Source organism: Colossoma macropomum, unplaced genomic scaffold (assembly GCF_904425465.1).
Source record: "Colossoma macropomum unplaced genomic scaffold, Colossoma_macropomum, whole genome shotgun sequence".
Classification (NCBI taxonomy): Eukaryota; Metazoa; Chordata; class Actinopteri; order Characiformes; family Serrasalmidae; genus Colossoma; species Colossoma macropomum.
Window position 1 is genome coordinate 14380398 of NW_023494797.1, and position 16511 is coordinate 14396908.

Genomic DNA, 16511 nt, shown 5'->3' on the forward strand with positions numbered 1-16511 from the left:
CGAATTAGTGCATCTCTACCAAGAACCCTTGTTTTTAAGAGTGAGGTTCAGTCTTTCCTTTGTAATAGATAATATTTAGTGGTGGTGGGGGGGTGTTTACTTGTGCATCTTTAGTGTTTGATCTGTGGATTTTTCAGAGCAGGAGGCTAATGTAGCAAGAAGTGGTGGAGTTTTTACAAGACCTATTGTCTTTTGGACAAAAGGCCAAGACCTGATGTTATGAAAGGATATTGGTTTCACTTTGAGTGTTTCATGTTTCAAGTGCGTGACCTGAATAACTTGAGTTGAAAACCAAAAGCCAACTTCTCATCCTGTCAGGTCTAGAACCTTCCATCTTCTCGGAGCAGTGTTACTGGGTTGGAGTCAGAGGAAGGCTGTCAGGGTCCGAGCTTAAGCCCTTATCAGTGTCCCGCATTGTTCTGGGGGCTTTTTAGCCATGACTTCATTAATGAACGGAAGTAGCGCACGTCCCTCAGTGTCGGTGTGGGTGTTAAAGCCAGCCTCCAAATCCTCTCATGTTGCAGGATGCAGCCCAGTCATAGGAAATGATGCATCTGGACCCCGAGAGGAAAACAGCCCACGTAGAGAATAAGCTGGAACCGAGCAGGATGGGGAAAAATCAGCTTTGGGTTCTTTTGTGAAGTGGTCTGAAGTAGGGGTGTGACTGTCTGACCTCCCAACAATTCGCTTCAGTAATGACTCTCTGGAAAATTGATCAGTGCATCATGAAATCTCAGATTTCACCACAATTCACTTTGATTAGATTACTATGGTATGACTCAATTAAAAAAAAAGCACTGAATTCACAAGTTTGATTCTGGGAACTATTTACTCATTCACAGTGGTGGTGGTACATAAGTACAGTATTAACAATCTGTCTGTCCATCTATCTGCCTAACCATTTGTCTATTTTATTATAAATTTGATCTCTACATTTGAAAACAGCCATACATTTTTATTTTGACTAAAAATGTGTGCATACTTTATGAAATGTTAGCAAAAATGATTATAACATTGCAAAATTCATTCCACCTTTTGGATTTATGCATCATGATACAATTTTTACAGACTGTTGATCAAAATAATTGACAACCCCTCTCTCTCTCTCTCTCTCTCTCTCTCTCTCTCTACCTCTACCTCTACCTCTGTACCTCTCTACCTCTCTCCACCTCTCTCCCCCTCCAGGTACAACCCAGTGGCCTCGCGCGGCCGGACAGACCCCGTCTTCCCCAAATTATGAAAACTCTCTCCACTCGCTGGTAAGTTCCCAGCTCCTGCCCCCCCATCTACCCCACCCCCCCTTGCGCACATACTGAGCACTTTTTAATGGACACTGTGCGAGTGCATGGCTGCTGGAGGGCATGGGGGGCTAGCATTACACGCACATTCCTGCCTGACAAATGTCGGGGTGCGGGGTTGGGGTGGTGCCGCACGGAACAATACCCCATCCCTCGGGGCGTGTCTCCTGCCATCTGTCCGCTCTAGAGCTGGCTGGGTGGGGATTGGCTGGGGCGTGAGTCGGGGGGGGGTAGGGGATTGGTTTGGATGTGAGAGGGGGGTGGGGTACTGGCAGCTGTTGCATTGGAGCATTGCTTCTGGATTCCAGGGCTGACTGGGGGAAAGAGCCTCAACTGGGATCACTTTACGCACACACACAGAGACACGCACATACTCTTACACTCCTGTTTCCCACATCACGCATTCACACCATGGGGTGTGTAGATAAATATTTACACACACACTTTGTGTGCCACCTGCAGTTGCATTTTTGTCTATTGGATGCTTTGGCCGTGTGGTAAGGCCGAATGTGACCCAGTATCGGTATGCTTGTAGCACAGCATATAGAGCGAAATAAAAAGGGTCACATGATAACAGTACTCACAAGTGCCCTAACATTAACAGAAGTGTTAGAGATGGCACAGTACCACCACTTTTGTTCTGATAGCACTACCTATATTCAAACTTGAATATCAGCCCATACAATTCGACATTTCTTCTTTGAAAACTACGTTTTAAAATGAGCTGCTTTAATTGAAGCACTTTCCTTAAAGCACCATTGAATTGAATTAATTTAGAGTGATTTGATTTGAAACACTGTTCTCGATAAACTTTGTCAGAATTGTTGACGTGTTGGTGATAGAAACCACCTTATAAAAAGGTGTTACGTGATAGGGCTGCACTGTCTGATGCCTGAGACAACGTTTTATGACAGTTTTGGAAAGATCAGAGAAGCACATTGATTGACACATTCATAGCGGAGTTGTACGTGTAGGATGTTTAATGGAACATAGTCCGCAAATAAAACTATTTTTTTCAAGATTCACCTCTGTTTTACCACCATCAGCCTAACCTTAAAAACTCAAACACATGTAGGTTCGCGACTCATTTTGGATAGAAGTAAAATGGCGTGGCGTAAAATTTGTGATGTGACCTCTGGTTCCTTTCAGCACCACTTGAAAGAAATCGGAGTCAATACATTTCTCTTTAATGCGCCATTTTATATCAAAACGCTCAGAATTATGTTGTTTTCATTTCAACCATTGAATTATGCAGGATTTTAAAAAATGGTGGAATTCTCCTTTAAGATGAGCAATATAAAAGTAGTCCGTATCAGTGTGCGCTCAATGTTTCAGCATCGGTATGGGAAAGTAAAGCCACCTCTAGCCCTGAGGGTTATCAGTCATCACAGATTCTTTAAAGAGGAACTGAAGCTGTTAACCCAGACGGGTTTGCTTTGATGCCTTGCACCCTTTTCTCTGCTTCTGTGTTTCTCTTTAGTCCTTCTTGCCCCTTCTCTGCCTGTCTGTGTGTAACCGTGTCTCACTGCTCTCCCGTTCCTGTCTGACTTTAGAAAAATCGCGTGCATCAGCAGCTGCATGAGCATCTCCAGGATGCCATGTCCTTCTTAAAGGATGTCTGCGAGGTATTCCTGCTCTTTACCTGCCGTTTCCGTTCATCACACTCTCTTCCTTCCACCCTTCTTTTCCCTTTTCTTTCCACAGGCTTTGTTTAAATCCTGTGTTTTTTTTATTGTTTTGTTTGTTCCAAGTCATTTCTTCCAGCGTTTTTTTTGTTTTTGTTTTTTTTGCTTGAGGTAATCAGCACTCCTAAAAATAAAGGTGCCAAAAGGGGTTCTTTGGAGCGATGCCATAAGAGAACCACTTTTGGTTTTCCTAAAGCAGTGGTTCTCAAACCAGCCTTCAGGGAGACTCAGACAGTCTGTTTCTGCTTGATCCCAGCTCCCAGCTCATAGGTATAGAGCAAAAATGCAGGATCCATTGCACCTTTTTAAAGTTTAAAGAACCTCCATATAGTGAAAAGGTTCTAATTCTGCTGTTTAATAATACAGAATTTTCCAAGAACTGTACCTTCATTTAGGAGCCTTTATTTTAGGAATGTATCTAAAAGCCTTAATGGTCAAAAAGTAGTCGTGTCGTTTGCTAAAAGTTTCCAGACTTTCATATGTGTGTCCTGCAGGAGACCTCGAGATGCATGCGTGTTTTTCATCGCGTCACGCGTCTTCTATTCTTCAGTTTTGTGCCATGTCTGCATTTTCCCCCCCTTGAAGCTTTCTTTTGTCATAAATAGTAACTTTTCACCTTTGTTTCCTTCTTTTTGGGAACATTCTTATATTAACCTGCTCTCTCCTTCTCTTCTCCCTCGGCCTCTTCTTTCTCTCCCTTTGTATATCTTCCTTTCTCTCCAGTCTCGGATGGAGGATCGTCTGGACAGGCTAGATGATGCGATCCATGTCCTCCGGAACCACGCCGTGGGCTCCACCGCTTCTCTGCCCAGCGACATCCACAGCCTGCTGGGTCAGGCGCACAACGGGCCAATCGCAGCCATCGGCTCCAGCTTCCCCACGTCCGGATTGGTTGCCAGCAGGACAGCATCTATGGTAACAATCGCCTTGTTTTTTACTCTGGGAAACAATAACTTAATTGTTTCAGAGCTTTCTCTGATGTCTTTTTTTTTCTTCTTCTTTTTTATTTCTGCCAAGTTCAAAGTCCCCCCGTCAATCACTAGCAGTTGTTTAAACTAAATTGAAGCAAATCAGCTAAATATGTCCACTTTTGAGTCAGCTGGGGAGAGAAAAAGAGCGAGACAGGGAAAGGCATGCACTTTTTTCATTACGCTTCTCCAAATAGGCTAATAAACAAGGCAGAGCCACCTGTTTAAAATGAAGCCTCGGCCATGTGCTGAAACGGAACCATTTTCCACAGAGGGCCGTTTAACTTAAACCCGCATACTTTCCATATGCGTAATGGCTGGCCCACGGCTGCCTCGCTCGCTTTCTTTCTGCCTTCTCGCGATCGACTCGGTGGGATTGGATGAGAAAAGCAGGCTGTAGTTGAGCTCTGCCCTGGAAAAGTCCGTTGCGCTGCGGGCCGGTCAGGGACTCGGCCTGTGGGGCTGTGGGGCTCGCTGTGAGCTTCGTCAAAACGGGGCCTGTGAGCTTGCTCTGCTCTATATTAGCACAAGCGTTCCCCCCACAAAAAAGACAAGCACAGCTGTAGGGGAAGAAACAACAGAGGCAAGTGTTTTCCCATTAATCCCCCTGCGGTAGGAAATAATCCAGGCCATATTTTTTAACTTCTCCTTATAAAATGCCTGCATTCGTCTCGGGAAGGATAGCAATGTTGATTAATATTCTCACAACGGAATTCCCTCTAAAAGCAATTCATTATGCTAGGGAATAACTTACATAACATAAGTTCCATCTTACTGTCGTAGAAATGTAGTGCTTGAAAAGTTTACCCTTTATTGCTCATTTTACATATTACAGGCAGTCATCATCTTTAGCAGCGACAGATTTTTCTGTGTGCAGAGATATGCTAAAGCATTAGTCATTCACTTGCACAATCTTAAATGTCAGGGTTACTTCCACATGCCTTGTGCGCTGATATAATCACTGCATACGAGCCGGCTAATCAGTCTGAAACATTCTGACTAGGACTATAAATCTTGCAACGTTTAGATTATATTACGATTCTTTAGAAAACTATTCAGTACATCACAAAATCTCAAATTTCACTGTGACTTGATTTGAAAAATACACTGAATAGACTTCAAAAAACAATTCAAGCTTTTTTATCAGAATTTTTATTTTGCAGAAACAGTCTGAGAATGTTGTTTATGCTGAGAAATGTGCATATAATTATCATAAACAGTATTATAATAATATAATTATATTATCATAATATTATCACAATCAATTACTATTATAGATCATACTTCACATTTTAATGCACAATTACTGTTTGTTTGCTGGGGAAAACGTAAAACTGTGCAAATGTTATTGTACACTTTAGATTTTATGCTTTTCTAGTATGTTAAGCTCAACTAAACATAGAAATTGTGCACTTAAATTCAAAGAAAAATATCGTATTTAATTTGATGTTTTCACTTTCACAAATTTTTTAATTTGATGATGTATTTTCACTTAGAAAATCAACTAAACGTAATTTGACCAGATGTGTTCAAACATAAAACTGTGTATAACCTCACAAGTATGAAAACAAAGTGTGTGCGTGTTTGTAACAGAAGCAGAGTGTGAGAGTGCAGTGTGGCTTGGTGACAGAGCTATACTGTGTTTGTGTGATGACCCTCTTTATGTCCCTGTAAGAAGGCGTCTGTGTCAAGGCCGTCAGTGAACTACTGTGTTCTTACATACGCCAACAGTGTTCTCCCTTTAAGACTTGCACAGTCCAAGACAGCACCCTGATTCAGCACGGCTACTACACATGCCTTTATTTTGGCAGCCTTTTCGTCTCTCTCTCCCTCTCTCTTTCTCTCTCTCTGTCTTCTGTTCCTTAACAAATCAGGAAATCTGATGCCTCAGACTAGTGTGTGTGGTGTGTTTGTGTGTGACTGAAGTCCTCAGCTGTATGGTAATCGAGCCCGTTGAGGAAAATGGCCGCCTTCTTCGGGTGGCACCCCCCTCATGCTCCTCCTCCAGCCCAGACAAAGACTTGTTTGGACACCTGTTGAGAGCGGTGCTGAGATTAGTGTGCGGCGGTGGGGGAAGGCAGGGGGTCGGTGGGGTTAACAGAGGCCAACAGTGACTTAGGATCGCATTCCTAAAGGAAATGGGTGGAAAAGACACTCTCCTTCCACTCTTTCCTTCCATCTCTCGCTTCTAGAGCTGGAAAAAATAGTATTATTGCTTTTTTTTTGTTTAGTTAAGCATCTACAATAGTTTTATTTAAATATACTCTCACACACTTTAAGACAGATAGTTGTGCTTAATTAAAATTACAGTCTGCTGGTGCTGTTTGAAAACCAAGAAAGTAGAAACAGTTCAGAAACAGCCACACTGGATTGAAATCTTCATGAATAAAATGCAAATATTATGAAATAGTCTGACCTGTTTATGTGAGGTTGAGTCTCTCTTCAGCCTGGGGATCTTTATCCATCGGTTTCGTATTAGCGTGATTAGATATTCAACAGATTGTTTACCGAGGTTACGGCGCTTGGAATGCTGGCACTGCCCTGCTTATGCTTGTGCTGGTCAGCTATTGCAGGTAGCATGGCCTGCATTATTTTGACCAAATTAATGTACTTTTGTTGGACTTCACGACTATCTCGATTCATCAACCCTCCCACAGAAACTCCTCAGCAGATGTGATTGGGTAGGATGCTTAAAGTGCACCATAAAAACACTGTGATCGGTGCATATTTCAGCATTCTGCAGATGTCAGTATTGCAGAGGCCATTTGCGATGATAATTAAATAACAATGTATTGTGCAGCCTTAGTTGCCTCTCAGAAGGGAGAAAGTATCGCAGGGGAGAATGTGTGTCTGTCTGCAGCTCAGGAGGGAAATGCCTCTGGCCTTTCAGAGTCCCTGAGGGAGAAAAGTAGCAGAGAGCCTGAGGGAAAACACTCTCCGCTCTCTTGGCAAGTGCTGGATCAGAATCAGATCCGTGTGAACCTGGGGTGTAAAAGGACATGATCAGAAGGTGCATCACGTCTGATTGTAATAATATTCCATACCATATGCAACACAATGTATGGCAAGAATAAATAGTTCCTCCAGTCACTTTTGTGAGTTCAGTGTATTTTTAAAAATAAACTGTAAGAAAGTTAATTAAATGAAAATGACCGTTCTTGATTTTATTTCAAAATTTCTGCATAATTCAATCACTAAGATGTAAACAAAGTCATTTAGTGGTTTGATGTGAAATGCTGTGTTCTAGAGAAACTTATCATCTTAGATTTCTTTACAGTGGTGGTGAGAGGAACCGGGGAATATATGCAGTGCAAATATAGCCATTTTATTTATTATCCAAAACCACCAGTGAACCTACACGTCTTCTGAGTTTATCATGTAATGAGTTTATTATGAATAGTTTTTTAAAAAGGCATTGGACGCCAAAATCTTATCTCAAAACGATCGGAAGACGATGTCTCAGACATCAGGCAGCAAGCATATTCATAACCTATTAGGATAACTTTTTGTGAGGGAGCTTTTAGAAGCATTAAACCCTTCAGACGTCTGGTTCCCATCAGCACCACTGTAAATAATTCTGACTCTTCAAGTTTCCTTACAATAAAGCACTTTACATCAAACCACTCTGAATGAATTTGTTTTTAATGAAATGATTTTATTGTTTAGAAATGTTGAACAAATTTGTACAAATTCCCTATTAAATGTTCAAAAAACAATAAAACTGAATCTTTGTGAAATGTGAGATTTCATGGTGCACTGAAAAATTTCTGAAACCTGCAAACGGCAGTGCAACACTAAAGCTTGCTGCTCTGTTTGGCCAAAATGGGTTTCAGATGTCTGGTTATAGAATGACAAGGATTCATTTGCACTCTGTTCATCAATGTTCGGCGTAATGCTTCAGTTTCAGTGTTAGTCTGCTGTTCATTCTTTTGCAGTTTTTGCAAAATAATTTTTTAAATTCCGTTTCTGACCATAGGAGATGTTCACAGTCACTCAAAACAATTAATATAAACTAGTTTTACAGCATGCTTTCTTTAAGGGAGCGAGTTGCTGGCTATTTGTTCTGTAAAGCTGGTGAAAACACCTCTATATCCTTATGAAGCATCTATTGAAGATGATATATACATGTAAGGCGTCATGTATACAATCCTTACATATATTCATGATGATTGAGAATAAAACACAACAAAGCCCCAAAGGCTTATTTCCATTGTGGTTCTCTAAAAAAAAATAAAAAAAAAGATGTAAAGATGACAGTTTGTAAAAAGTCCCGAGGCTGCAGAGGTCGTTCTTTGTACCGTGAGAAGTGCTCAGTTCTTCAGAGACGAGGTCAGGCGCTACAGTAGGAACAGAGAGCCTCCTCAGGCTTTGAAGTGAAGGCTCGGACGCTGTGAATTGCTCTTTGGTTTTAATGTAAATGGTTTTTGTTCTCTGGCCGCTGATCAGATCACTGTGATCAGAGAGGCTCTTGATGTTGGAGTTCTGTTCTCTGGCTCGTGTTCTCACGTCGATGTGTTGTGACAGGGCCCTGCTCACCGCGAGGAAGCCGTCAGCCTCAACTCTAACCACACGGGACTGCAGAGCAGCGCCGGTCCAGCCTCCAGCACTGAGCTCAACCACCAGGCCGACACCTTCAGAGGTGCCATTCTCTCACTTTTTCTCTCTGATTGACACTCTCGTTGAAACCAAGAAATTTCACATTTAGTGCTTATATACAGTACTGTTCTTAAGTTTGGCATCGCTTGTTGTATTAATAATTCCAGTTATTTTATTCAGTAGCAACTGAAATAATATAAGATAGACACCAGAAGGTCTTTTAAGATGTTTTATTCAGTATTTTAAGTTTTTAGGAACAGCAAGATGTTATTAAATGATACATTATGTACTCTAATTATTGACAGTAATGCCTGGATATGAGGTTTTGATCCCTGTATGAGGCATTCTGGATGTTAATTTTATTGTATCTTTACTCTCAATTTCTAGAAATCAGTTAAAATGTGAAGTATTAGTATCTGCATAATTTCAGTTTATACAAAATAGGTTTTATATTAATGAAAACAGTGATTTTCAAACTTTTGAATGGTAGTTTATATGCTGTTAGCAGGTATGCTCGGACTACAACTAACTGTAATTTTTATAATTTATAGCATTTTAGCAAGCTAAGGCTGATTAACCCATAATCTATATCTGATTAATCAACTAATCAAACAATTGTGTCTCCTTTCTCTTTACCACTGTTATCATTCGAAATTACGTCTGTATGCAAAGTAATTTCCTCTGGCGCAACAAAACAGCCAAAGCCGAATCGCCCCCTATATTTCTTGTAGCGTATTGCAGTCTTTCAGAGTGGCTGTGTATCTTTTTTTTTTTCTCAAAATCACCATCTTATCAGTGAAGCTGGACAGCACGCTGTATGTTGCCATGAGAATTTAATATATCTCACCTGTAGCACGGCAAATGATAACTGGTGAGGTATGCTTACTGTACGAACGCAGGCCTTGCTGGTGGACTGGCAAATCAGGTGGCACCTGCTCTGGATCTTAAGATCGAAGATCAGGACAAAGATGACATGCACGACAGCCACTCCTCTGAAAACCTCAAATCAGATGACGAGAGTGACAAAAGGGACATCAAAACACCCAGAGGAGGCACTCGAACAAGGTAAGGTCCACTCACACAGGAGCTTCCCAACTCAAAAACATGAACATGTGTATGAGTAATGTTGTATAACTTGTTGGCCATTTTAAAATATCCTAATTTGCCAGGCCACCACTGTAAATAAGAATTTGTTTTTAATGGTCTGCTTGGTTAAATTGAAGATTAAAATATATGTGTATGTTATGTGGGAGGTGTTTAGGTTTTCATTTTTTGCACATTTGAAAAATTGTCCTTTACATCATGTGAACATGTCATTATGACTGTACCATCAGCAGAAACGGGTCCAAAATAAGTTTTATAAAGTTACAGTTTCATAGATGCAAGAATTTCTTCATTCATTTGCTTGTATTAGATACTTGCCTTGGTTCATTTTCATGTTTTTCATGATTAGTGGCAGTTATATATAATATGTGTGTGTGTGTATATAAAACTGTGGGAGGCTGACTTTAGCATGTGTTCTTCTTGCCCTCCACAGTAGCATTAATGAGGATGAGGATCTGAACCCGGAGCAGAAGGCGGAGCGCGAGCGCGAGAGGAGGATGGCCAATAACGCGCGAGAGAGGCTGCGAGTGAGAGACATCAACGAGGCATTTAAGGAGCTTGGCCGTATGTGCCAGCTGCACCTGAAGAGCGAGAAGCCCCAGACCAAACTCCTCATCCTGCACCAGGCCGTCGCAGTCATCCTCAGCCTGGAGCAGCAAGTCAGGGGTCAGCCACTCTCCACTTCACTGTATACTGCAAAAATACAAAGTCCCCCTTGCAGACTGTGCATCATCAGTGTTTTTATCGTTGCTTGGTAGCCTTAATAAAACTTCTATATCAAGTCCGGACTGTCACAGTACCAGAATGTTGACTTCAGAACGGATAACGGATTTTGTATTAGTGTGATATTTGAAGGCAGGGGTCGGGACATATTGAGGGAGTACAACACAAGTTTAAATAGAATGTAAAGCCCAACTTTCTTGTGTTCCTTTCATTCACTCAGAGCGGAACCTGAACCCCAAAGCGGCCTGCCTTAAGCGGCGAGAGGAGGAGAAGGTGTCTGGTGTTTCGGGGGAGCCCCAGCAGACTCACCCCTCCATTCACCCCGGCCTGACAGACACATCCAACCCCATGGGCCATCTGTGAGCACTCTACAGGTGAGCGAGCTGTGTGGAAGCAGGACAAACAGAGATACAATGGAGTTATTGTTCAAGTCAGCAGGCATCAAAGAACAATGATAAAGAAAACACAACCGTAGGATTTATATATTATATAAAATACAATAAATAGGTAATATACCATAAATTCAGACAGTCAGGCAAGCTTTCAGTGCACAAAGAATACACCATAATTGTAGACTATGAAATATAATGTTAACATATACACTATATTCAGACAATATTTCAACCAGGCAGTGTGCAAAACAGCGTACAGTTATTCTTTAATATACAGTGTACATGTAGGATTCGCTATTTTCAGACAATATTGCGTTTAGGCAAGTTTTCAGCGCAGATACAATATACAGTAATGATCACAGTAATAGACCAGACAAGTTTCCGATGCACAAAGAAAATAACACAGTAGTATAGTCAGTAATATACAACATACAGCTGTATGCAAGAGTTTGAACACCACCACTCAAATTACACATAAATATGGCATAAAATACAAAATGTGTTATAACTTTTGCACAGAACACATTTTATGTTTTTATGTTAAATTCAGCAAATAACCAGTAATTGTGTATTAAAATGTGTAGAAGTGTGTTCTCTATAGAGGGTGTGTACTTTTTATTACTTTCAAAACCAACAAAACACATGTAATTTGACAAATGACGTCTAAACTGACATATCATCACTGCCCAAAGTAAAAACATGTATCTTATTTATTTTATTTTTTTGTGTGTGATTTTCACTTTTCTGCATCATTTGAGCACAGCAGCCATTCTTTACATTGTGTGAAAATGTTTTGATCAACGGACAAATAAAAATTCCCAAAAATTGCTTAGAAAAAAAATCTTTTTCCATTGACTTGCATTAAAAGTAAAGAACATTTTTGCCCTCTCCTGTAAACTTACTGTGTTGGAGATGATTGTTTTTCTTTGGACGGTGACTATATGAATTAAATATACATGGATTCAGAGAATATTCCATCTGAGCAAGTTTTATATACAGGTAATATACACAATATTCATCACAATGTTCAATATTCTGTCTTTCTAGACTAACATAGCCTTGGCGGCAGATTTCAACCTTGCTAGTGTCCCCTGAAGCACAGCACTCCTGTACACTCATTGTGTAGAAATGTCAGCAGTGTTTAGAACTTCTGTACTGGTTTAATCAGCAACTCTACATCATTCGTTTTAAAATCATTCTATATGGAATGCATAATTTACAGTGTGCACCATAAAAGTGAAGGTCAAGTTGAAAAATAGTAGATTTGCTCTGTCAGACCGTGTCCTTCATTATAAATACTCATTTGATGTTTTTTTCATTTGAACTTTCAGATCAAAGTGATGCAGAGGGAGTCTGTAAGATAGCGTCGGTGACCTTGCTTTCCAAGGGCAGACAGGACTCACAGCTTGTGACACAAATTTGAAAAGACAGAGACCACTCGAAGCGAAATTCCACGGTCAGGCAATCCTGAGCTCGAAGAAAACTGGCAAGCGCCAAACTTCCTCAGAAGACATCCGACATTGTTCAGCAAATTTCTGCCCAAGAGAAACACACAAACAAAAAGCCCTTCAGCACATATCACTGTCTGCAAGCAGTGTGTCACATCTGTACAATCAGAGACTGTCGCGGTCCCCTCCACGTGGAAGTTGCCTTGTGCCTAAACTGAATTGACGAATGCATTGTAACAGCAATTCTTTTTTTTTTGTTGTTGTTTTTTTTATGTTTGTTTGTTTTGATTTTTTTCTATTTATTATGTTACTGAGCTATAAAGTCTATGTTTAAAGGGAAAGTTATGACATTGCTTTGAAAAGCCGGTGGTATTTCAGTAGATCTTCAGTTTGCCAGGGTTTCAGCTCAGGAGCTAAACGCCAATCTCCGGCCATCCGCTCCTCGCGTTTACACCGTTTTCACCCAACTCGGATGCTCGAAATCTTATCTGTGGCAATTTTAAATGATCAGAGTCTCAAGGCCCCGCCCCTTTTTGTCTAGAAAAATAAAAAAATAAGAAGAAATAATATATTATTTATATTTATGTTAGATTCATTCCACGAGTAACAGCATGACGAACCAAAACTACCTAAATGACATGTTGTCGAGTGTTGCTGAGACTCCAGGCCGCAGCCTTGAACGGAAGCAGAGTGGAGCGGAAAAAAATGCAGAAAACGGGTGCGTTTCTGCTCCGGCGTGGCAAACTCCAGCTTTACTGAAAGGTCTAAGGTCACCTGCAGGCTGACATGTTTATAGTCATTAGTAAAGCAGTTCAAATACAGAGAGCAGACCAGTTACTAAACCCTAGCATTCCTCGCATACTTCATAGTGTCTTAACCGAAGGAAAAGAGGGGCGTCGTCTTGTCCTTTTAATTCCTTTGCCATAATAGTGTTAAAGTGGAAAGAAAATGGCATTTTTCCATTTACTGCAGTTTCTTTGTTTTTGTTTTTGTTTTGTTTTTTCCTGATGTTACATTATTTTGGTCTCTGCAGCAGCGGTGGTCATGCTTTTTGGCGCGTCTGCGCTCAGGACCCTCCTTCTGCGCTTTAGCCTAAAGCTGAGGAATTAGACATTTAGCTGTGTCGGAGACGAGAGAGTAGATTGGAAACGATGACCACAACATCACCTGGCCTGAATTGAAGTTTTGCTTTATTTTCTTTCTGTCGAAAACCATTAACATTTAAGAAAAAAAGAACAAAAAAAAGAAAACCACAAAAAAATCATTACTCTAAGTAACCACGTTATATGTTTATTTGTAATTGCATACAAAGCATCTCTAGGCTTCATAGTAAAGCGTATATTGTCGTGTGAAAATAGAAGAAAGATATTCTAAGTTACTTAGGATGGCTTTGTCTCTCCTTCCCCCCCAAAGCGTTGAAGTACTTGATAACAGTGATCAGCAGAGTGAGAGTGCAGTGTCTGTCATACGAGAAAGAAAGAAAGAAAGAAGCTCTATGAATTCAAACGCTGTGACAAAACGCAACAACAATAACCGACTGCACTCTTAAAAATAAAGGTGCCACAAAGGGTTCTTCACCCACGCAAGAGCCACTTTTGGTCCCTTAAAAACGTGGATGCTTCTTCACAGAGCCACTTTTGTAAAGAACCTATTTAAAGTTTTAAAAACCCCCACACAAGGTTCTGGAGAGAACTCTAAAACTGGTACCCTCTTGAAAATAAAGGTGCCAGGAAGAACCTCTTTTAGTTCCCTTAAAAACGTCCAGTGGATGCTTCTGTACAGAACCTTTCAAGAACCTCCACAAGTTCTAGGAAGACCCCTTAAACTGTTGCACTCTTAAAAGTGAATGTGCCAAGAAATGTTCTTCCCCCACAGAAGAACCACTTTTGGCTCCCTAAAGAACCTTTCAAAGGAGCGATAATGAAATATGCGAATGTATAGAACCTTTTAACGGTTCAGAGATCCTCCGCATAATGCAAAGGTTCTAGGAAGAACCTAAATTCGTAAGCAGTATTCTTTGAACTTGGTTCTTTAGGGAACCAAAAGTCTTTTTTTCTGTGGGTTCACACTGTGAGAAACTTTTGGCACAGGGTACCAGTTTAAGGGTTCTTCCTAGAACTTTAAGAAGTTCTACGGAAAGGATTCTAGAACACTTACATTTACATTATGTGTAGGATCTTTAAACCTTTAAATGGTTATTGTCTATCAGTTCGGAGTTTTAGGCATGGTTCTTTGGGGAGGCAAAAGTGGTTCTTCTGTAGGATCACGCTGTGAGAAATGCTGTGTTTTACCAGTGTAAGGGTTCTTCCTAGAACTTAACCTGAACTTTAAAAAGGAGTATAGAACATTTACATGATGTGATGGTTCTTTAAACCTTTAAAGGGTTATTTGTGATCAGTTCTGTGTTTCAGGCATGGTTCTTTGGGGAAGCGAAAGTGGTTCTGCCATGGCACAAAAGAACCCTTTGTAGAACTTTTATTTTGTTTTTAAGAGTGTAAACAAAACGATGAACAAACACCAGATTTTTTTTTGTCTGTTTTCTTATCAGGATTCACATCTTCATTTTTTTTCCTTTTGAAACTATTTGTGGTCTTAATTCTTTCTTTAGCTCGTTTTCTTCCCCGTCTGTTGTCTTCCATGCATGCTCACCCTCCACACAACAAAAGCTGCCACGTTAGAATGACAGTCTAAAGAACAAACACGGACGACGAATAACAGATTTCTATTCGCTCCTTTGTTTTTTTGTTTTCTTTTTTCCTTTCTTTTCTTTGTGGAAAGTCTCTCCCTTTTACTCTCCCTGTGATATCCACTAGTCTTTGTGGCCTTGTCATACATTTCAGTATTCACGAGCTTGTGTTGTTGCTGGCTGAAGTTGATCGAGGTTGTGTCATCTCTTTGTCTGTTCTGTTTTTTTCTGCTTTTCATTTTTCCGCGTTTTTTGTTTTTTTTCTGTTCCTTCGCTCCTCTGTTGGATATGTTAGTCTTTGCCGTATGCCCTGATGCTTTCCCTCATAAGAAGAAGAAAAAAAAGTATATGAAAAGGATAAAAAAAAAACATTTGGCTTATTTTTCACTGTAGTTAGCCTTTTATACAATAATATTGTAAGAACATTTCTTGAATTCTAAATATTACTCTTTCTAGATTTTTGAAATCAAAAAGTTTTGAGTAAAAAGTTTCTTACTTTATTTTACTATATTAGATAGTAAAAAAAAATGTACGGTTATTTACCATAACCTGTCCATTATTATTATCAGAAAAACGATAGCATCTTAAGAACATGAAGTAGGATTGTAGCTCGAGGTGTAGTGCGTATGGGGTATCGTACGAGCTCGATGTTCTCTAGGATGTGTTCTCCTTCTCTCTTTCTAGTCTGCATTGTTGGTTGAATAAAAGATTTGAGATTTGTACCCCTGTCCAAATCCAAGGTATTGTCGATGCACATCAGAAATAAAAGAAAACCAGCAGCAAGAAGTCAAACTCTTTTTTTTTGTTTCTGTCTCTGTAACAGAAAACACAATATGTATATAACATTTATGTAGCAATAAATGTGCCATCTTTTTTAACGAGACTGTATGTGCGTTTATTTCCTTCTCCACGTTTCTCCTCTCTGTCATTGCAGTGCTATTGATTTGTCGAACATTGTAAGTTCATTGAGCTCGTGTACAAAAAAAAAACAAGAACAGGCAAAACAAACAAAAAACAAATGTATTCCAGTGAATGGGCTTCTCACGTCTGCAGTCCTGCCACAGCGTCTCCTCTTTAGAAGACTTTTCTACAGTGGATTTAGGCCAAATGAAGAACTCTGTGCAAGAGTGTGTTTTATACTATGTAACTCATTTTTTTGAAGGCATATCAGTGGACCATTGTAGTCTGTATCGAAAAAGAAGTACTATGGAACATATGTTTCTATTTTTAATAAAGTGTGATAGCAGTACGCTCGCATCTAGTCCCCTTGTTTTGAAGTGTGTGTCTCTCGTTGTGTTTGTTCGGTGCGTATAGTCTTGTGTTATTTATGTTTGTTGGTCGAGTTCCACGAGCTTTTGGCGGTTCTTCAGACGTTCTGTGTGAAAAGTTCAACATCTGTCTTTAACTTGACTGAAAGGCATCGTCTTCACTGAGACACAAATGGATCCGGAGGAAAAGCTTTGTCCACAGTTTAGAATCATTCTTTCCTTAAATGTGGCTAATTTTCTTTTCTATGTTTGTTTATTTTTGTTTTTTGATGCCAATATGAACTAAAACAGGTTATTATTATTATTATTATTATTATTATCATTATCATCATTGTGATATGGG

The 16511-nt window shown here is 40.0% G+C and overlaps 1 protein-coding gene across 4 annotated transcripts in view; it reads left to right on the top strand.

Moving 5' to 3' along the window:
- tcf12 (transcription factor 12) overlaps positions 1-16149 on the top strand; it is a 190871-nt gene extending 174722 nt beyond the window's left edge. For 3 of the 4 annotated variants that reach the window (XM_036584373.1, XM_036584374.1, XM_036584375.1), the window contains 7 exons: positions 1186-1259; positions 3707-3898; positions 8476-8590; positions 9447-9612; positions 10085-10317; positions 10595-10748; positions 12098-16149. In XM_036584373.1, coding sequence (XP_036440266.1) covers positions 1186-1259; positions 3707-3898; positions 8476-8590; positions 9447-9612; positions 10085-10317; positions 10595-10737 — 923 coding nt within the window. In that variant the 3' untranslated portion in view covers positions 10738-10748; positions 12098-16149. Of the gene's footprint in view, positions 1-1185; positions 1260-2851; positions 2924-3706; positions 3899-8475; positions 8591-9446; positions 9613-10084; positions 10318-10594; positions 10749-12097 lie in introns of all 4 variants that reach the window. The other variant, XM_036584376.1, reaches the window with a different exon arrangement.
- The last annotated feature ends 362 nt before the right edge of the window (positions 16150-16511 follow it).